Below are 23,434 nucleotides of genomic sequence, written 5' to 3' on the forward strand. Positions count from 1 at the left end.
TCCATCTTGGAAATGCAGGCACAGAGCATGCATTCTCAACTGGGGCCACATCACCTCCAAAAAAATGAAGGGACAAAAAAATCCTTTTTGAGGGACAAAAAAAATATCTTTTTTAATTTTGTATAAAGATATACATATGACATATAAATAGATAGGAGTATCTGTGATATTAAAATTTCATTGAGGATGATTAGGAAAATAAATGTCTAAAAGGGCTCCTTAGCGGGACAATAATAAAAAAAAAATAAGTTGCAAAGCAGCAGCTTCTTACATCATTATATTAGGCTCACTATGGATGTGTTGATGAGATAAGGATTCGAGTAAACCAGTTTCTATCAAATAAAGAGAAGTAAATGGAAATTTACCGTGCATCATCCACTATTACTCAAGACAAGTATGTTTACCAGTGTTCTCTTTTTCAAGGCAGATGTCTATTGGGGAAAAAAAAATCCTTATAACTTGCAACAAGCAAGTTAAAGTTGAATTCTTAGAGGCAATGTACTTACAAGACACAGGTTTGTCTACATTTTAAGCTCGCTGGTTCTTCTTGGGACTTTATATCACTGTGTTCCTGACCCAAAGCCTCGCCTGTTGTAGGCCTATGTCAGCGGATCTCAAAGTGTGGTCCGTGGACCACCACCAGCAGCAGGACTGAGGGCTTATTAGAAATGCGTATTTTCAGACTCAAGCCGAAACCTAATGAATGAGAAACTGGGGAAGGGGCCCAGCAATCTGTGTTTTAACAAGTCCCTTTAGTAAATCTGATGCACCCAGAAGTTTGAAAACCGCCGTCTTAATTGGAATCCGTGTCTTATGGATATAGATGGAGAGAAATAAAAAATAGACCTTCGGAGAGTTGTCTCCATTTTTCTGCAGTAAAATGCAGCAAGAGTTACAGTCTGTCTGCAGTTGCCTTGGAAATGAAGGATGACCATCTATTTCAAACTTCAAACTAGAGCATATGTTCTGACAATTAGGAATACTTGTGATCTGGGTTGAGTGGCTACTTTGGTACGGGGAGAATATAGGCACTTGCAGCTATGTGGGAGGTGGGAAAAAAGCAGGTGGAATTGAAAATGGATATTCATGTATATCTGGGTCAAATCCTGCCTTGGATGGCAAGAATGCCAAGTTCCAGCTGATCTTGGAATGTTAGAGGTGATTATGGAAGAAGCAGGCAGGTAGCCGAGATAAATGATCATTTAACAGAGGGACCGTGGCCGGAAAAGTGGGGTCAAGAAAATATTGAACAAAGGAGCTGTAATTTTGAAGGAGGAGAAGGAATAAGCTAGAAATAGCAGTATTGGAAGCAAATGAGGCAGCCTAGTACAGTGTTCTAAAATACAAATTTGAGCAGGTTTACCCTGCTGAATTTAAATATTTGATTGTCTGGGATCCTTGCAGTCAATTGTCACCAAGATCCCGATTAGAATCTTGTCAGATGCTCTTGTCAGACACTCTGATAAGAAAAGGAACCGATCTGAGACTATGTTAAAACTGCAGGTTAATTCCAGATTCACCGGAAGTGGGGATGTGTACTGCGTGAGCCTGTCAGAAAGTTTCATTTTGCCTGACTCTAGAGGATGATGGGTGATAAAACAGACCTGAAAATACTGCTGTGATTTATTGCACATATTGCTGTGAACTTTTATGTATATAATCTCATAGAAGAAGCTTAAACTATTTTAAAAATGTTCTTTCATTATCATATTAAATTTGTTTTCAAATGTCCTTTTTTTTACCTTTAGAAGTAATTTCGAAATCTTAAAATTTCAGCCGAATTTCCATGTAACAGCACAATCCTTGTGAAAGATATTTTCCAAACTGCACGTTAAGAATGCACCTTAAGAATGTCGGGATAAAACAGAATGGCAGTACTCAAAAACTTAAACACAGGACTCTCGAATGATCCAGTTATTCCACGGCTGGGTATAAAACCACTGAAAGCAGGGACTCAGATATTTGTGAACCTGTGTTCATAGTGGCAGTATTCGCAATAGCCAAAAAGTGGAAACAACCCAAATGTCCGTTGACAGCTGGGTGGATAAACAAAATATGATATGTGCATACAATCGAATATTATTCAGCCTTACAAAGGAAAGAAATTCTGACACCTGCTACAACATGGATGACCCTTTAACACATGATGCCAGTCACAAAATAAACCAGTCACAAAAGGATAAATATTGCATGATTCTATTTATAGGAGGTACCAAGACTAGTCAAATTCATAGAGACAGAAAAGTAGGTGGTGATTTCCAGGGCCTTGAGGGAGGGGGGAATGGGGAGTTAGTGTTTAATGAGTGTGGCATTCCAGTTGGGAAGGTGAAAAAGTTCTGGAAACGGATGCTGGTAATGACTGCACAATAGTGTGAATATACTTAATGCCACTGAACTTTATACTTAAAAATGGTATAGGTATTAACTACGATAAAAAAATGCCATGATAAACTTTCATTTACTATTTTAATAAATCAGTTTTTATGCATAATCCACTAATAATAAATAATTTTATGAGCCAAGCATTTGGTCCAAGTATTTTACCCAAATTATCCTCTTTAATTCTCACTGAGACCCTCTGAGGTAGGTATTATTATCATTTTTTTCCAGTTGTGGTTGTGTAAGATGAGGCACCCAGAGGGGACAGGCATCCCCAAGGGGATGGCCTTCAGAACCTAGCTTTATGATGAGACTCACCATGTAGACTAAAACCATTGATCTGTTCTTCCCATCGGGAAAACAATCCTCAATTCCAAAATTATTTCTGCAAGTTCTGATTTTCATTATAAATCATTTTGATCAGGTAGAGGATATGCCATGCCTTGGTTATAATGTGTATGAAAAAGTTGAAATAAACTGATAATTTATGTCTCTTTTAAAAATGTAATTCCTGCAAAGGCCCAAGTATTTCAGTATAAAAATCCATATCCAGTGACATGTGTTTTCTTGTGCAGATGGTATGCCTTTCTGAAAATTGCCAAAAGAAAAGAACACATATTTTAGAAATGTTTAATATTATAATTACAGTGCATGCCGTTTTTGCTTTATAAAGCGCATTCCTTAAACTCCGAAGACTATTTGCCTATGATGTTTTATTTTATCTTATGAAATTTAAATTTGTAACAATTTCTTGTATATTTTTCTGAAAATATAGATCATGGCCTTATTTACTGTTACCTTGGAAACAGCAATGCCCAAATAGTATGTTTACTCTCTTTAGTACTTTTAAAGATCATTTTATAGCACAAATGTAATTTAAAATACTACATTCAAACATGGATTTTAATTAATTTTACTTATATACAATAGGTAATGGTGTTTAATCTTAAAATTATTTGGAAAACTAGATATCACTTTTTAATAGAAAACATGTCAATTTGTCTTAATAAATATATGCATCGCTGGGTTTTTTCTTTACAAGTAATGCACAGATATTCTAATTATTAATAAAGAAGCTTAGTTATGTATTAATAATGCTGTGAAGTTAGGATGTCATGTCTATTTTTTTGAAACTTTTGCTAATCATTGATGACCTTGGAGAAACTCTTAACAATTATTACTTGTTAAGTGACTCCTCGGTAGGACTTTCTACAGTGATATATGTTGATATCCGTGTTTTTTCTTATATTTCTAGGACTCTGCTATTGTCACTCCAATTATTTTGAGGACTGACCCTCAGGGATTTTTCTTTTACTGGACCGATCAAAATAAGGTAAAAAGTGAGATATGTCTTTCTTATATTTTCCAGTTGGTTGCTGATTTGCCAAGTGTTTAAGTTACTTACAAAGTATATCCTTGTACCCACAAGTTACTTTAAGTATATCCGTTTCATGGATGACCCTTTGTAATTTATTTAAAGATTCTGCTTAGAATCCCTAAGGTGGAAATGTCTTAGGATTTTCCAAGGATTCTAGTCCAAAGTATTAGATATGCTAAATCCTAGAACAATTGGTATTTTTTCAGGACAAGAACATGGAAATGTGAATTAAATTTGTTGTAGAAGAAAATTAGGCAGCATTAGGGACTTAAGTCCCCCCTCCAGGTCTACTCATCAAGAATAAAGAAAAATGATAAGAAAGTCACTTTTGACCCAAATGACTATGAATTTGGCTTTCTTTTCCTCTTCCTTCTCCCCTTTGCTGCTTATTAAAGGGTTCTCCCAGCCTCGGGGGGAATTGGGTCATGATCATTTGTACACATTAGAAAATTAAGAATAAGATCCCTTTAGTTCATACCTTCAGTTTTTCAGGATTTTTCTATTCATTTGAGCTTCCTGTCTACCATATCATGAATTTAGGATCTCATTTACTATGAAACCAATTGAGATGATTCCATATTGAATTATTAAGAAGTAGAATGTCTGCAGATCGCAAGATTTATTTGGAGTTTAGGGGGCAGAAAAAAATATTCACAGAAAGTAGTTATTATTTCAAGAGACAATGCCATAGTTCTGTTCCTGAACCCGTGAGGCCACAGAACACAGAATATTTTGACTCTGTAAGTTCTGTTATTTGGAGAGATGGGTAAGCTTTATTGAGTGTGCTAAATAAAACCAATAAAACACCTGGTACCACCTTGTGAAGGACTGTTAGTCTTTTCACATCCCTGAGTTAGGTCCCTATAGTCAAAGTTATTGGAATTTGTCAGCCTTTCTTTCTGCCTTCAGGGCAACCTCGACTTCACCTGTGAGAAGTGGTCTGGAACTGACTCTTTGCAATGGCATGTTTGGGGTCAGGGTGGAGCCTGGGGGAAACTCTCAGGGTAATGGACAGTACTCTCTGGCTCCTAGAGCCAGTCCTGGATGTGCTTGTTTACACTCATCCGAAAGGCGAATTTTAGCCTTGTAGTCTTGAAGTTAATTTCTGAATACGGGTGCACTGGAATCATCTCTGGTCCCAGGTAGATGCAGGGCTAAACCATAGACTCCACGCTAATGTCAAAAAAAAAAAAAAAAAAATGTATTTGAGTAAGATTTCCTACTTAATGTTCATGTTTATTACTGGGTGTGTTAATCACTTTGGCTTTGACATTCTGTTTGGTTTCCTGCTGTTATATATAAAACAATGGCTTGAAAGTTTTTTTTTTTTCCTCCTAAAGGCTATTTTTAGAACTGTTGGAGCTATATTCATGAAAGATATATTTATAATGTCTCGGGCATTTTTAAAGGTTGGGTATTTGTACAAGGGACTAAACTGTCAGTTTGATTTTTCAGCTGGTAAATCAAGCTTCTATAAAAGCAACAGAATGTATTTTGGTTTTTTTAAATTATTCATGGCAACTCAGTTAAGCTCCCTTCTAAGACCAGTCATAAATATTTCTTTGCTTAAGAAAGAGAAAGGGTTTAGGACGGAAGGTTCTTTGATGCATCTCCATTGTTCTGCAAACCCAGGATTTTGACTAATGCCTATTTACAGATGTAGGAAAATTTCTTTCAGTTTTTTACAGCAATGATTTTCTCTTGGTTGTAATGCGGTTTATGACCAATTGAAACAAATAATTCAGTAGCAATTCCTTCTATCTCTTTATTATTGTCCCTCCCATGGATATTAATCTTACAGTTCTGCTAAGAGATGGTAAATTTCATTTCTCACTTTTTAAATACCTAAGTCATCCCTCAGTCATATATCAGAGTTAGGAAGTTTATTTTCTAGTCAATGATCATATATCAGTATACAAAAGATGAGAGGATTTAAGAAAAAAAAATTAAACTTTCCATGCTTCCAAGTTTGTCATTTTCTTCTGGCTTTAAGCCCGGTCTTGGAGCCAGAAGGAGTGATACATTCACTTCTAGGAGATGGATGGGTGTAAGTGATATATTAGAGGATATGTATGCTAGAAGATGATGCTCTCAAATGAGGGATGGCAAGCCAAGCTTTCAGTCCATGTTTTTGCATAAGATCATCGAATGGTACCTGGCCGCATGGTGCAATCATGTTACTTAGAGGCCCATTTTCTTTAAAATATTTTTTCTAGCCATGACTCTTAGTGATGTGAATCTATCACATGTATTATATAGATCGTGTCTCAGAGGAAAAACAATAAACTTTTAAGTTTATTCATCGACTTTACACACTGTGTTTTCCATGGGTTTGGAACCTTGCTTTGGTATTCATGGTAATGTGCTTCTCGGCTACCTTTGGGCTTCTTCCCACCTTGTTTCTCCTTTGCCCATCAGACCTGTGCCAGAGCGACGCCTGGTCTGCTCAGAGGCAAGCTGAGTGGCTTTAAAAAGCTCTTAGTAAAGAAGCCCTTGTAACGAGATCTTTCTTTTTATAGCCCTAGAGGAAAATTCTCACATTTTACACAATGTCTTAGCCATGTCCTCTCTCCTGTAGCAGCAACATGATACTATACTCCATGATACATTATGCCATCCTGTACATGATACTATAGACCGGAGCCACCGATTTCACCCTTTACGGACAATGACATGCTCCCTTCCTCTAACTCCCCCTTTGATTGTTCGTCATAGAAGTGACAGGTGGCAAAGAAGACAGGCAACATAGGAGATGGATTTAGGAATTAAAAGCTGGAGCTAGTACCAAGTAATTTTTAGGTAGCAAACATGTGCTTTGGTGAAACATTGAAAGACTCTTTGGGGCTGGTGGAAGCAGATAAATATGAACATGATCTTAAGGGATAAATGTTCATACATTGTACCAGCTCTGAACTTATTTTAATCACTTTCTTCTTTACCGTTGGCTCTGTACATCTCAGTGACTGTAAGTAGCAACAACAAGTTTCTGAATAGGACTGTTTGAAGCACGGTGGTTTTTCTTATGTCGGTGTGTATTATAAAGAGAATGAGCTTATTTGTAATCATGGGTGAGCAGGGCCTCCTACACAGCCTGAGTATTTAAGAAGTTGCCAGCATTAGGCTAAGCCTTTCCTTTGGTCCCATACTGGGACCAGGACCCAACACAGAAAGTGTCAGCCATGAAAATCATGTAACTACAAGAAACATCTGCATCATAATTTTGGAGGAGAAGCCAAAAAGAGAAAAGAAGTCAATGTTAAAGAGCTAATACAAACCTATCCTCCCAGAAGATGAAACAAAGTAGACCTTTGCCTTGCAACTTGATGCCCTGTTTCTGTGCCAAGGTTGGTGTAAAAATAAAACTAGTTACTACTAGTTCAGATCCAAGACCGTCAGTGCAGCTCAGCGGACTCTTCCTTGATTCCTTAAAAGAGGAGCTTGGAGGGAGATGGAAGAAGAGCACATACTTATATTAAGTTGAAAAGGAATAGGAGGAAGATTATACATTTATAAATGAAGGACTCCTACTACTTTTTCTTTTTTTATTACAGATTTTATTTATTTTTAATTTTGTGAATAATACAAATACGTTCTTTGCATAAAAGGGTAAAGCAGTATAAATGTCCTTAACCACTCTCCATCTCTAACCCCAGTCTTAGTCTTCTCTCCAGAAGTCAACCCTGGTAACAGCTTCATGGTATATTTCCAAGTCTCCTTTGAAGGAATTTTACATGCGTAACTAAGGAAATATTTCGTTGTTTTTTTTTTTTTTATGTCTGTATGTATCCTAAATACCATCATATTATTTTTACTGTTCCATGAACCCGTGTTTTACTTTATAATTTGTATCAGAGAACTTTTCATGTAAGTACCTGTGTATCTATCTCATACTTTTAAGTTGCTGTATCAAATTCCATAGAGTGGATTACTAAATTTTATTTAATGATAATCTCTCACTGATGGACTATTTGGTGTTTGTTTCTAATTTGGGGCTACAGAAAACAATCCTGCAATAGTCAGCCTGTGTATCCCGCTCTGGGTATATGGGTCAGGGTTTCCCTGAGGTAAATTATCAGAACTACAATTGCTGATTGAAGGCTATACATATCCTAAATTTTAGTTAATAGTTGCATCGTTTTATAACCCTGCCAGTCTTGTGTGAGAGGAACTGTTTCTTCAGGCCTCACCAACACTATTAAGAAACATTTTATTTTTGCCAATCTGATGCAACTGTTGTATCTCTTTGTTTTAATTTGCCAATGTGTGATTTGCTGGTAAGCTGTGCATATTTTTATACATTTATAGACTGTTCCTGTTTTCTGTTACATAAATCTTATATCCCTTGCCTTGTGTTGAGAGTTTTCTATGTATTCTAGACGTTAATCCTTTAGCTGTTATACATGTTGCAAATACTTTCTTCCTGTTTGTGGTTTGTCTTTAAATTTCTTAACTTTTAACTTATGCATGGCAAAAGATGACTTGTCATTTTCAATTTTGATGTATTCACATTTCATTCTTTTTTTTTTTTTTTTTTACTTTTTGCTTTACTTAAGGACTTTCCTATTCCTCATCCTTATGGCCATCATTATTATTTAATTTAAGTTTCTAATCTTAGTCTGTTCAAGCTGCTTTCACAAAATACCATAGACTGGGTAGCTTATGCACAACAGGAATTTATTTCTCACAGTTCTGGAGGCTGGAGTCCAAGGTCAGGGCCCTCTTCCAGGTTGCAGACTTCTCCTTGTATCTTCACATGGTGAAAGGGGCTGGGGAGATCTTTGGAGCTTCTTTTATAAATGCACTAATTGTATCCTTGAGGACTCTGCTCTCAAGACCTAAGCACTTCCTAAAGACCCCATCTCCTAATCCCATTTTTGGGCATTAGGTTTTTAACGTATGAATTTGGGCCAGGGGCTGGGGGGGACACAAACATTCAGACCATAGCAGTCATGCAATGTGTTTTGAGGACTATTGTGAGGTAGGCTCTAAATTTAATTTCTTTAAATGGGCAGCCCTATGTATTAGTGTTCTCTGTTCTTTCTGGTTGGAGCCAGCTATGATGGAACCCTTTCTCCTGTGGCTTTCGTGTAGTTCAGGGTGCGGAGGGCATGGGAGGTGGGAACTGAGGTGTCAGGTTGACCTGAGTTGATGGTCTTATTGTGCTCCTAGAACGGACACTTCCACCACCACAATGGCCCATAGGTCTGCTCCTATAAGTTTTAATGCCTGTGGTCTTCAGGGATGTCATTTCCCACTTCATTTTTTCCATTTATCTTCTGCCTTTCATACTTTCTGACTTAATAAGTACAACCCCCTTTCTGTTTACCCATGATCGTAGTTCATAGACATAAATTTGTACCTGCATATTGAGTCATTTTGAGCGACTTAGGACAGGAGGGATAGGCTCTACCATCTGCTCCATCTGCCGTTTTCTTCTGGTCTGTGATTTGCATGAGACGCCATTTGGGATCCTTGTACAGAGCGATGATTAAGTTTCTATTAATGACAAGTATAGACTGTCTTCTCTTATGTAATCTTAAATTTCTATACAGAGTTCAAAAGCAAAATTTAAAAATTAAATATTTATGCAAGCCTCAATGACACATTTTTTTTTCAACATGAGAGTCCAGGGTTCACAAATATTATAAATGATGAATCATAGATCTCCACAAGAAACTCTAGGAATATCCTATTAAAAACTTAGTCTGGCCTCCATAAAGAACTGCCAGGTACCACACATTTCATTAACCATCATTTAGCAATGGTGTTTCTTCTTTGGGGCACACTTCTCTGGTATATTGCAGAAACATCAATTTTGACCTTTCTTGTGTATGGTAAATGGGGTAGGATACTCAACAGTCAACTGAGTACAATGATGTGGTTATAAATTTAAAAAAGATGAACTCTATTCATTTTTATTTGGTAGCTTTCCCCAAAGTCTGAAACAATAACTTAAATTACCTTAGAAAACAGCAAAATGCATGGGAAGATTGCTTTCTGAGGGCTGGGATCATTCTTTGGCCTGGAGCAGAACACCAATCATTGCTAACTAACCAGCAGCATCTAGGGACTGAATCTTTTTCTTCACTTTCTCTGAATTACTTCACCATTACTGAAGAAATTGATAGTGTAGATGCAGCACGAAATCTATACCCAAGTCCTTATTACTACTCCACAAGCCCCAAGTTGACCCCTAGTGGCCAGCACTTGCATTCTTTTGCTGTTTCTGGTCACTAGTGCTCAATTTGCCACCCGTGATGCTGCCTGGAAGACCCTGAGAATTAACAACCCCTCCAACCCAAGGAGTTTGATAGGTAAATACCATGGTTCCCTCACCTCTTGGGTGGGATAACTCAAAGGTGCAAGCTTTATGTTTTTTTCCAAGCATTCTTTGGTGGGATTAAGCCCATTTATCCACAGTGGTAACTGGCATGCAAACACACCCATTATGTCCTTCCTTCCCTTCCTGTCTCAATTCCTCACTCCTGATGTGTCCTGGAACCACCGCTAAAATAAGCTAATTTTACTAGAATCCGTCTCTAGGAACTGCTTAATATAGATGCTTAATGCTTGACATCTTAATATAGATGCCCCCTAATTAAGGGCATTAAGAGGATTTCTTAGTAGAGGCACTGGAATCTATTAGAAGAATACTTTTGTTTTAAGCCAAGCAGTTTTCTTAAAACATCCATAATTTGGGAGGCTGGAAGCTGGTTAAGAAAACCAGCTGTGAAGTCAGACAGATGTGGGTTTGAGCTCTTGCTCAACCTTATTAAATGAGTGACCTTGGGTGAATTTCTTCACATTCTAAGCCTGGGATTTCTTCATCTGCAAGATGGGGTATTACTTTCTTAGGATTGTTGTTAAATGTATTACGTGAAGTGACTAACACAATGCCTGGCACTTTGTAAACTTTAGATCCTTTGTGGGGGCTTTTTTTTTTAATTTAATTTTTTAAATTTAATTTTAGTTTTAAAATTTCAGCTTTATTGAGGTATAATTATCAGTTAATTTATTGTCAAACAAAATTGTAGGATATTTAAAGTGTATATCGTGGGGATTTAATATACATATACATTGTGAAAGTATCCCTGTGGAATTAACACATCCATCACCTCACAGATTTATTTATTTTTTCATTTGTGTGAAAACATTTAAGTTCTACTTTCAGCAAATTTCAATTATATACTACAGCATTTTCAACTATAGTCACCATGTTTTACATTAGATCCTCAGACCTTATTAATCTTCTAGCTGAAAGTTTGTACCCTTTCACCAATCTCTCCTTATTTCCTCCACCCTGCCCCCACCCCAGGCCCCAGCATTCACTTCTGTAGTGTTTCTATGAGTTCAGAGTTTGACTTTTTTTTTTTTAAGATACCACGTATAAGTGATACCATGCAGTATTTGTCTTTCCATGACTTATTTCACTTAGCATAGCACCCTCAAGGTTATTTGTGGTGGCTTTTTATTATTGGGATATAATAACTAGTTTCTGATTAAACAATTAGTATCTCCAACTAATTATTAGGGACCACAGATGTGCTGTTTTGAAAGCCAGGTGATCATCTATTTATGTATATTTTTAAATATATATATATATTTTTCTCCTTCAAGGTAATAGTGACATGTGTTCTGTTTAGACTCAGCTGTGGTCTTTTGATCAAAAGCATTGAAGCTTAGGTCTGTTTGGGCACACAAGATGTTTATTTATGTATTTCATAATGTTTTGGGAACAGAGCCATGGAAGGCAAAAGAAGGGATTTATTGTTTAGAAGAATTTTCCTCTGAGGATAATTCACTAATAAATACTCCATCATAGGTGAAAGTTTCTTGGACCCTCGGAAATCTGAAGCATCTTATGGAATAAACTTTAAGATGATTTACAAGTCTTGGATAAGAGGAAAAAGGTATTATTCACAAGAAGAATCGGATGCCACCATGGCTGTTTGTGTCTTTTTTCCTAAGATAAATCACTTTAGGATCATCACAGCTATATTGACATCAGGCAGTTCCTCCTCCTCCATACTGATCAGATCCTTAGAGATTAAAGCTGTAGTGTTTTCAAGCATAATTTAGGTAGTCATTGGTCTCTTTGATTGCTGAAGAATGCATCTCTCCTCATCAAAACCACTTCTAGATTAAGCTCCATTTATTCTCAACACCACCCTCTTTTTCACTGTCATGAGCCCCAGAGTTTTTTCCTCGATGAACTCTAGCTAGTATACTATAACCAAATGTTATGATTGCTTGGGTTATGTAGACACAACATAAGAAGAAACGTTATTATGATGGAATCTCTCACAAATTCTTCTGGGAGATTGTGTTTCATGGATTTTTAGTAGAATTTCTAACTGAAATGTAACCTCTTCAAATGTCTTTTAAAATCAGGCTGGTTATTATGATACAGCGGCATTGCAGTTTCTTTGGGATTGTTTGTAAGGTATAAGTGCATTGATAGGATTTTCATGTCACCTTCACTGCACTTCATCATGCCAATAACAATAGCGACGCCTGTTCAAATATACTGTGGTCAGAGTTGAGAAATATAAAACACCCTGGCTTTAATTCAAAACACTTTACTCTTAATATAATTTAATTAAAAATTACGCCTCAGTTTTATGAGTTGCTTATATTTCGTTCTTCCCGGAAAAATTAAATTGGGTGCTTTCCATGCTATGAAGCTACTATAATGGGATAGTCGTACCGTTTGATACCAACATTAGTTTGAGGCACTGGATTAGGGAGATGTGTGGAAGAGATACGTTTGGTATATTGTTCATAGTTTTACTTCCTGTTATGTGGAAAATGTGTTTGCCTTTGTTATGAATAGAATTCCCAGATACCTGTTTTGCTCCTTTGTTTGAATTACAGATGTTGTAGATAGAGTGAGTGTTTTTGATTGTTCTCTGCTTCCTTTTCTTGCCAATCCAAGATAGTTTGGTCCTACAGATGGGGTCCTTGTGAAGCCTTTTCTGTACTTAATCAGCAAGACAAGTCTCCCGCCCCGCCCTTTCTGGTAAAATAAATTTAGATGGACAGTTGAGTCATTTAAGCACTTACCACAGTAAAAATAGACTAAAATAAAGAGTATAATTAGTTATTTCTCCTCCATTTTTTTCCTACTTTATCATCATTTATTTTGTTTAACTAATTTAAAAAGGAAAAGGCACTGACCTTGAACAACATTTTATTAGGAAGTTGGTGTTCAAATATTATAAAAAAGTTTTTTTTAATATGCACGAATCCAATTTGCACATACCTTTTAATTATTGTTGTTAATGGCTACCATCGTCACCAGTAATAACAAACACGTATGTCATGTTTTCCACAAGCCACTGTTCTAATACACACATGCGTGCACAGACACACTCATTTAATCTTTTCCAAAACCTATGAGGATAGTGCTATTATTATCCCCATTTACAGGTACAGACATTGGCATGCACACAGAGGTTAAGTAATGACCCCTGGTCATATGGTTGGTTACTAGCAGAGGCAGGATTAGAACCCAGGTAGTCTGGTATATGCCTTGGCTCTTAACTGTTTGCTTTTTAAAGAACCTGTTTAATGTGTAAAATTAGTTTTTCCTGTAAGATTTGTCTGAAGAGAAACCTCCGTAGGCTTCTTACATTCGTGAGAAGAGGTGAACAGTATGAGGTGATTCTTAACTTGGGCTGCACATTGAAGTCACCTGGGGAGCTTCAAACATGCTGATTCCTGGGCCCTACCCCCAGAGAGGCTGACTTTATTGCTCCGGGGTGTGGTCAGGACGTTGGACTTTTTTTGGAAAGCTCTTCATTTGATTCTAATGTGCAGCCAAGGTGAACACTGATAGAAAGCAAGCTGACATCACAAATTAAGTCAGTAAACTTCCTGAGAGGATGTGCTCACTCTACCTTTCCTGTCCGTGGCCTAATTTCTGTCAGAAGTAACACTCAGCTTGAGCACCCAGAGGCCCTACAAGATTTTGAATTATTTGTCTACGATTGAATAATATTCCCTCTACTGTACTTAGGAAGGCAGGAAATTACTAGCATTTTTTAGAAAGATTCTCAGTATCCAAGATTGAATCAAAATAGATTTTTTTATATTCAGCTGATTAAAATTCATTTTATTTTACATTCTCTGAATGTTCCAGGTATGAGCTGTTTTATCCTTACGAAACACGTCCTCCTCCTATCCCAAGCTTGTGAACCTTTATGTTTATGTTTTTCTCAACCCTGTTAGACCAAGCTGCTGTTTGAATTCTATATTCAATTAAATTCACTCCACTCTTGAGTAAGCAAATGTGGTTGTAAAAATGATTTTGTGTAATTATGTCATTTTATAACTTAAATTTGTATTATGGATACAGAAACAGATATCATCTTGTTAAATTATAACATCATGTCATTTCTTATTAATTTGTAGGAATCTTCCTTTATTGACACACTATCCCACCAGGGAAACCAGGGAGAGCCAGATCATTTGCAGGTGTAACAGGAAGCATGTGATTTAATCACCTCTACGTAATGTGTTTGAGAGTGGTAACATTCACGTGTCTCCCAATAGAATTTGTGGTTTTTAATTCTGTCTTCTATAGGGAACATGGATTGTGATGAGAATGATTTTGCATGAGAGTTCTCTTTGGCATGTGCAAAACTCCCCACTTACTTAGGCACCGCGGTCTGGAAATTGTATTGTGGCATGGCAGACTGCACCTGTTTGAAGTGAATGCCTCCATGAAAAGTTTTATGGGGCAGAACTAGTTGCTATGCTAAGAAACTAACAACTGTGCTGGTATACATAATGGATTCTATTTTTAGATGAACATTTGTTCCTATAGCATAGCATCATTATGCAAGAGGGCAGCAGTTTCAGCACCGTACTGTGAATATTGAATTATCAGAATACCAGAGTGGAGGCCACTTTAGACTATGTTGTGAATTTTTCATATATTTTAGCCCAGGACATATTTCATTACTAGAGGGGGGAAAAAAAAGAAAAACAAAACCAACCAAACAAAATAAAAACAAGTGAAATACTAAAAAGCAATTTCAGGTTTCTGGTGTTTGTAGGTTGAGGTCTTCCAGCAGCTGACCCCAAGACAAGGATTCGAGTTCAAGTAGTTTATCTGGAAGGTGACCCCCGAAAGGGGCAGGGCAGTAGGGGAGGGAGACAGGTGGAAGGAGACAGGCAAATGAAGGCAGCCAATAAAGGATGAATTATCAGATCGTTTCCACTCTGGGCATGAGGAACTCTGGGAGACAGTGCAGAACATACCTTGGAATTATCCTAGCTGAGGGGCCAGGGAGCTGTGGGATTTACGCACCAATTTCCACCTGTCAGTGACTGAAGGCATCTCTCCTCCGGGCTCTTAGGGCTTTAACATTTCTGTCAGCCCCTCTTGATGGCCAAGGGGGCTTCAGACCAGTGGGCCCCAGGCTTCGAGAAGGCTCTCAGACATAGTTGCATTTGGAAGCTGTCGCTTAGCATGTGTGGGAACACATGGGCATCTCTAGCAGCAACTACTCTGAAGGCTTTACTTTTCAGGAGGTCGGACTTTATAAAGCTCTACCACAGGGTGCAAACTGCAGGTTAAACCCATTCACAGATCTTGTTTGGCTTCCATAAGTCATTCAAAGTGTAAACATGAGAGGCCAGCATTGAAACATCTGGGGAGTTCTTAGACATACCTGGATTTCTCATCTGAAGGTATGGCAGGGCTGGTTGACGCACCCCCGTGGCCACACTTGGCTGGAGCAGAGTGGTGGCTGCCTGCTTTAGACACAGTGTGTGGTAGCCACTCAGCTCCAGTCCCCACCAGGCCAGCCTACTTTGTTTATATTACCCCTTAGGCTCGTTGAGACTTCTGAGTGTAAAATATAAGACCTCCATGGTAACATTCTTTCTTGGAAGCAGCAATAAGCCAATGATTACAAAGCTTCATGTAGAATGAAGTTAATTCTGTCACAGTGGGCCTATTGGAGTGTTGTCGCATGAAGACCGAATCCTACGGTGGAAAAATGGCTGAAGGTCAGCATACCCAGGCCCTGCTCAGAACTTCCATAACCAAAGCAATTGATGCTTCAAGCCCATTCCTTCTCTGTGAAATATGGATCTAAAGTGTGCAAGCCCTGAGGTCGCTCTCAGCTTTAAAAGGCTATTATTCGAAAGTGACTTTCACGTGGCATTGTCCCAGGTAAGATCTATAAATATGACTCCTCGGCAAAGGATTTCATGTTGAATTGGGCCATTAATCTCTGGGAAATAAAAATGGTGGGCTCTGGGACACCACACAGAATGATTTCCTTTTGTGGAATGAATGGGATTCACTTTATCCCCAGCTCAAGGCAGCGTGGGCACTGGGTTAGTCAATCAGTGTAATCCACCCTTCTCTCACTGCAGAACTGTATTGTTCAACACAGGAGCCTCTAGACACATCATGCTTTTTATATTTAAATTTTAATTAGTTAGAATAAAATGAAAAAGCAATTTCTCAGCTGACACTAGCCATATTTTGAGTGCTCAGTGGCTACCTGTAAACAGGTGCAGTTAGAGAACCTGTCCATCATTGCAGAAAGTTCTATTGGAGGTCACTGCATAGGAATTGGCTCCAGAATGGTCTATTCAGAACCAGTTCAAAGTAAGGGGAAGTTTTCTTGAACTTGTGGGTAAAGAACTTTTCTCTCTTTTGCTGGATCATGTGCTGCAAGGATATTGGATGGATCTGAATTTGTTATTTTGTTCTCATGAATAACGATATTGGGATAGTTTGGTTAACACCTTGGGAGCCTAAAGGGTAAGCTGACCCTGCAGAGGACAAGCCAGTGAAGAATCAAATCCTTTTGATGTCATCTGAGATGCCACATCAGGCCATTTTTATTTCATGAGCTAATCAATCCCTTCATTGTCTAAGCCAGTTTAAGATGGCCTATTGTCAAGATTGCTAACTGATACATTGATCATTCATTTTTTTTAAAGGAAGGCAAGGACTCAGGTATCTAGGATCCAGCTGCCTCTGGCTCATAAACACAAAAGAGAAATAAATGAAGAAGTAGAACTTGTGAAATTTTTATACCCCAGTGTCTCCAATTCCTTATGTAGGACATTATTGTTAGTTGTTTTGTATGTTTTTCTAAGTTGGGGTTTTGCTATCAAGGATATTTTTTTTTTCATTTTAATAGCTTCTAGCCATCATTAGGGAAGAATATGTTTTATTTATTTATTTATTTTTAAAGATTTTATTTATTTGACAGAGAGAGACACAGCGAGAGAGGAAACACAAGCAGGGGGAGTGGGAGAGGGAGAAGCAGGTTTCCTGCGGAGCAGAGAGCCTGATGCAGGGCTTGATCCCAGGACCCTGGGATCATGACCTGAGCTGAAGTCAGATGCTTGACCAGCTGAGCCACCCAGGCACCCCAGGGAAGAATATGTTTTGAGAAACATGGGGAGAATTGAAAATTTGTGCAGAAAATGGAAGTTTGTGACAATTCTGTAGATTAGCCTAATAGTCTCAATTGTACTGGGAGGATTTCTAGGGAGGGAAAGTAGAACTTATTGATAATTGTTGTGCTGTAGACATCATGCCAACGTGCCTTATGTCGACTGTCTTATTAATTAATCAATTGATTGATTTTCCTCATTTTGCATTCGGGAAACTGAGGCTATAGCTAGAATGGTTCTTTCTTGAAGGGCCATCTCTAAAACTGCCAGTCTAGAATGGACCCCCTTCTTCTGTGCTCTTGGAATACCTTGTGTTTTCCTTCACGTTAGCCCTTTTAATGTTGTGTTAATTTTGTCTGACTCATTTTACTTACCCAATAGAGGATGGAGTCTTTGAATTCAAGGACTTTAATCTGATTTTTTTTTTTTTGGCGTTTCTAGTACACTGCTAGTATATAGTATTTGTTCAATCATTGTTGGTCAAATGTAATATTTAGCAGGTGGTGCCACATGTCTAAGGTTATAGGCTACTAAGTGGTGGATCCCAGGTCTGTCAGGCTTCAGAGCTAATGACTTGTTCTGCTGTTACTCATTCACTAGAACCTTCTTTTCTGAGTCTCTAGCTGCCTCCCTCCTAGTAGTTTATGTGACCTCCTACCTCCTGGAGGAGAGAGGACGCCCTGGAGGACATCTCTACTTCCTTGCTGCCGCCACCTCCAGAAGTCCGCCTTGGTCTTCAGCTCTATCTCTCCTGTTTCCCTCCTCCCCTCCCAGGCCATTCCTCCCTCTCTGGCCCTGGACCCTGACTTCTCAATGATTTGACGCTAACATTTATCTCTTCTCTTTCTTGTGTTGTCAGTATTTCCCTTTAACCAGGTCTAGACAATCAATATTAAACACGACAGGCCTCTCTCCTCTTCAAAGAAAGCCGTATGCCCTCTCTTGACTCTAACTGACTGCTATCTTTTCTTTCTCCTTTTCATTCACAGAGAACATCTTTAAAGACTTTACCTGTACTCTCTGCCTCTGTTCACTGTTCTCACCTCTCACTGTCTCCTCAGTCCATATCAGCCTGGATTCTGTCCCCATCACTCCTCCAGACTTTTTTCTAAAGCCACCAATGGCCTTCATATTGTAAAACCTAGTGGCCATTTTAGCTCTGTTTGTGCTTGATCTTTTATTAGATTTTAGATTTTGATTGCCCCATTTTCTTGACTTCGTTGCTCACAGACTTTTCCCCACCTCCTTGACCACTCAGTTTCCTTTGCTGGCTCTGACACGCAGTCCTCCACTCAGCAGACTCTCATCCGCACGTAGAGTTGCATTTACTGCCTTCACACAGTGGCCCTGTTTTACCACACTATCTAACCCCCAGCTCCCAAGATACCTGAAACCCCATTCTAAGACTGGCTTCATTCTCTTCCTCCCTGCACCCTTGACCTGGTCCTGTGGCCTTATGAAAGGCACCCCCCCTTCACCGGGTTGCCCAATCTGAACTCTGGAAGTCTTTCTTAACACTTCCTTCTCCACCTTCCTTTCAAGCTCTTGGCCCCTTGCTTTCTGTTCTCCAGCCACACTGACTACAGTGGCCTTCCTCCATTTCCTCAGACACAGCACATTCCTTTCTGGATGAAATCTTCACAGTACTTTCCCTCTGCTTGGAGTAGGTGTTGTCTCCTCATGCATTACCCTCTCCCTTGCTTCACCACACTTCTCGACTGTACTAAAATATTTCAGACTTACTTATGTAATGTCTAGCTCCCCTTTTAGGATGTCGACTTAATAAGTGAAGAGTCCAGGGTTGTCCTGGTTAATGTTGAACAACTGGCTGTCCTGGTGGGAAAACTGATTTGTAGCAATTGCTGATATCCACGGTTTAAATATTCCTGCCGCATCTGATTCCAAGCTACCAACACATCGTCACTGAACATATTTGGGAAAAGGACACAGTTGGCTCTTGCGAGCTTAGAAGAAAACTCCAGCACACCACTGGGGCATGTCTGTCCTCTTCAGTGCTCCATCCTCATGACTGGGCACGTTGAAGATAATGACAAAGTTGGAGGGTTGAATGAAGTGTTCTTATTCCCTCATAGAAATGCAGTGATAAAAAATATGCTAATGTCTCAAACAAAAAAAAAATGTCATAAAATCCTTTATTTTAGAATTGGACGAGGCCTTAAATGTTTTCACAGCCAATCCCTTCATCTTTCTCTCCTATAATTGAGGGTCAGGGAGTGGGATCTGCCACAGTGACCCAGCTTCCAGAAGAGCCCAAGTGAAAATGCACATCTCTTAATTACCAACCAATACTCATTCCACTATATCACACCATCATTTCAAAAAAAAAAAAAAAAGTAGTTTTAAAATACTAGTGATTTAATTCAAGTTGTATTGTTCTATAGTGGTGGAGTTGAATGTATCATAAATCTATCTACTTGACAAAAGAAAAGGCAACATTTGCTTATTCCTAACAAATTTTAAGTTGTGTGTGGAGAGGGATTTCCCCTGTATCATGTTTTCCCCCTACTTATTTGCTGGAGCTATTTATAGAACATATATATTTGCCAACTTTTGCTGTATAGCAAACCACCCCAAAACTTAGTGCCTTAAAACAGCAACTATACACTCCCATATGGGTTGATAAATTGGTGTGGGCTCAGGTAGGTCATTTTTCTGGCTCAGCTGGTCCCTCTGGTATCCGCAGTTGGCTGTGGGGTGGCTGTGGGCCTCTGCTGAGCAGGGCTGCCCTCTCACGTGTGAGAGGTGGGGTGGCTAGCCTGGGGTGGCCAGCCTGACGTGAATCTGGCCCATGTGGTCCCTCATCCTCCCACAGGCTAGTCCAGCCTTGTGCATTGGCCAAGTTCTGAGAGAGGATGGAAGTTGCCAGGCCTTAGAATCAAAATGGCCATATTGGCCCTTCTGCCACATTTTAGATGCCCAATCAAATCATTCATAGGGTGGGGAGATAGATGCCAATTCTTAATGACAAGGTCTGCAAAGTCACATTGCAAAGAGGCACAGGTCCGCGTAAGGGAATGACTTGCGGTTGCTTTTGCAATTAAATACAGAAAAAGAAATGTTTCCTCAAAGTATGGAACATTCTGTCTGTAATAGTGAAATGTCTCCATGGGGCAGAACTGACCAATGGCTTCCTCACCTTCTGAAGTATTGAGGTAATGTTAAATATCTTAGCCAGGCAGTTGTGTTAATTGTGTTAACACAGCACTGAGATGGGGGGTGTCTCTCTCCTTTCCCTAGACTTTGGGGTCCTCAATTGATGTTCCGAGAGGAAAAGGTCCCTGTGAGGTATTGGGGAGAGTAGATCCCTGTGAGGTATTGGGGTGAGTAGATCCCTGTGAGGTGTTGGGGAGAGTAGATCTCTGTGAGGTGTTGGGGAGAGTAGATCCCTGTGAGGTGTTGGGGTGAGTAGATCCCTGTGAGGTGTTGGGGAGAGTAGAGCCACATTCCAACCTGGGATGCACTCGGGCAGCATCCTCATAGCAACGGCTCTTAAGACCAAAATGTGTTGAGGATGAGGCTGGCTTGGGGCAATTGCAACTCTTCATCTTCAAGGCTAGAGTCTGCTGGTATCACGCTCTCGCTTTTTGTGTTTTTTGCTTTTTCTCTTCCTAAATACTTTTGAAGTGATTTTTCTGTACCTGATATAGTCTGTTTTTCTTTTTCTTTTCTTTTCTTTTTTTTCAGTAGTCCTATGTTGGGAACATGGAAATAATTCAAAATCTGTAAGAACACAGGGAAAGTGGAAATTAAACCTCAGAATTCTTCACTGTAGGAAAATGATCATGGGGAATTTTCCATAGTAGAGAGGTGGAAATCACTGCAGATCTCTTCTTCTAGCCTGGGCCACAACGTGCATTTTTCTGGGATGAGAAACACATGAGTTTGACCGAGGGAGAGTTCGGTAGGTTTTGTCAATGAAGCATGGGAAGGGATCAGTTCTTACTCTGAGCTCATCTTTTTTTAAGCTGAGTGTGCTCTGGGAAGATGCAGGCATCAGCGTATTTATATCCAACTGAGCCAACAGAGCATTCAATGAAAGGGAAGGAAGGCCATTATCTGGTGAATGTATATTGGGTGAGGAGTCACTGAAGTTAAAACGTTCAGTTCATTGCCATCTCTTTACTTACTTTGTAGAATTAGTGCGTGACCTCCATAATTGTTCTTTTGTGAGATACCCTGTGTAAGATCATGGACTCTGAGCTCCAGCTCCCTGGGTCTGAAACCTGGCTCAAACACTGTATGTGTCCCTGAGGAAGCCATGTATCCACCCTGAGCTTTTGTTTCTTTTGCTGATAACTGGGAACAATACATCTACTTCGTAAGAATCTTGTGGGCATCTAATGAGATCCCACATGTGACTCACTGGGCACAGCATAGATAGTAAGTGCCCCATGCCTGCTAGCTATTTTTAATAGAATTTAGTAAATTTGAATGCATATATATTGTGAGAATTGTTGAAGTATGAGAGGTGTTCAGGTAATTCTGGTTCATGTTTTAAATCTTTCTATGCCCAATTTGATTGAAAAGTTGGGGTACCCAAGGAATGCCAGTGTCTCAGATTGCAGATGCATTCCTGAGTAAGTATAGATTGGGAGGCTATCAAATAATTAGTATATCCACTGGACTCTAAGAGCTCTGGAGTACAGATCTAGATGCCAGAACTCAGCAAGGACATGGGGCCTGGGAACTATGTCAGTGAACCTTAGGAACGGAAGGCTGAGAGGGAGAAAACAGTTGGTCACCCAAACCAAGGTTCTGGACAATCTTGTTGGGCCTGCCTGCCTGGTTGGCCCTGGAAAATGAGGTTAAATTCTCTACTTTTGAAAACAGGAGCCATATCTGATTTTTCTTAATGTCTCCAGCAGCTTTCAGCAAGGCTTCTTTTATTCAAACAATGGCAGTAAGGTCTCCATCAAGATGCCCTGAGCACTCCATTAGAGGGACACTGATTTACTCACTCTACAAGTCAGTGTCAGCCAATGTTCCGCCCAGATTTCCCAGGATCCTTATGCACCCATTCCTTTGGAGTGCCTACAACATGTTCGTCTTTATTGTATCAGAATTCTAGCTGGTGGGGAGTCCCACTCAAATTAATAAATGATTCTATCTTCCTTAAGGACAGATAGAAAATCTTACTGACCCTGGGGAAAAATAACATTTTTTTTTTTTCAGAGAAGATCTCAATGCCTAATGTAGCTACACTTGGACATTTACAGAACACATGTGATAAACCCTATTTAAAAACAGAGGTAAGAAGAGGGAAGCATATGAAAATATAACTTTGGAGTAAATCACAGTTTCATTCAAATGTAAGTGGGAAAATTGGAATAGGAAATAATGCCATTTGCAGATTTATTTTAAATCCTTTTTAAGTCTTTAGTCTTGCAAAGTCTGGGTGGAAAAAAAAGAGTGTAACTGCTTAAGACTTCTTAGGAAAACAAATCAATACATCAGTAGGAAATAGGTTATGCAGTGGGCATTATTCTGGTTTCTGATTTCCGACCTGGAAGAAGCATATTATATCAAAAGGGTATGCTAGGTACATAGAATCAAGGTGACCTTTAATCTCTGACTTTATATAAACATGAAAACCATGAATAAAAAGGACTAACTTCAGGAAGTTAATCTGAGGGGAAGCAAGCAGAAAATTGTGGAGGTTTTGGTGGTGTGCAACAGAGGAACATGGCTCAAGAAACTAATCACAGCCAAGTGCCTATGCTTTGTTCCACTGGCTGCGGATTTTACGGAAACCCTCGTACGAATGGCATGTGTTCAGTGTGCTATAAAGAACATCTTCAAAGACAGAATAGTAGTAATGGTAGAATAAGCCCACCTGCTTCTGTCAGTAGTCTGTCTGAATCTTTACCCGTCAGTGCACAGACGGCAGCGTCCCGGATGCCCAGTCACCACTAGACTCCACATCTGCATCTGTGCAGCCAAGCCCTGTATCAAATCAGTCACTTTTATCAGAATCTGTAGCATCTTCCCAAGTGGACAGTACATCTGTGGACAAATCAGGACCCGAAACAGAAGACCTGCAAGCTTCAGTATCAGATACGGCACAACAGCCATCTGAAGAGCAAAGCAAGTCTCTTGAAAAACCAAAACAAAAAAAGAATCGCTGTTTCATGTGCAGGAAGAAAGTGGGACTTACTGGGTTTGAATGCCGGTGTGGAAATGTTTACTGTGGTGTACACCGTTACTCCGATGTACACAATTGCTCTTACA

At 39.2% G+C, this 23,434-nt stretch overlaps 1 protein-coding gene and 1 pseudogene across 1 annotated transcript in view; both read left to right on the forward strand.

Annotated features, from left to right (window-relative positions):
* The window catches only part of PLCB1 (phospholipase C beta 1), a 567,798-nt gene that overhangs the window by 12,974 nt on the left and 531,390 nt on the right, over window positions 1-23,434 (forward strand). Inside the window, exon 2 of the mRNA XM_081832287.1 lies at window positions 3,635-3,712. Coding sequence (XP_081688413.1) covers window positions 3,635-3,712 — 78 coding nt within the window. The remainder of the gene's footprint in view (window positions 1-3,634; window positions 3,713-23,434) is intronic.
* On the forward strand, window positions 22,824-23,433 carry LOC102749428 (AN1-type zinc finger protein 6 pseudogene; annotated as a pseudogene).

This window comes from Leptonychotes weddellii, chromosome 10, assembly GCF_054177405.1.
Source record: "Leptonychotes weddellii isolate Sample4059 chromosome 10, ASM5417740v2, whole genome shotgun sequence".
In the NCBI taxonomy this organism is placed as follows: Eukaryota; Metazoa; Chordata; class Mammalia; order Carnivora; family Phocidae; genus Leptonychotes; species Leptonychotes weddellii.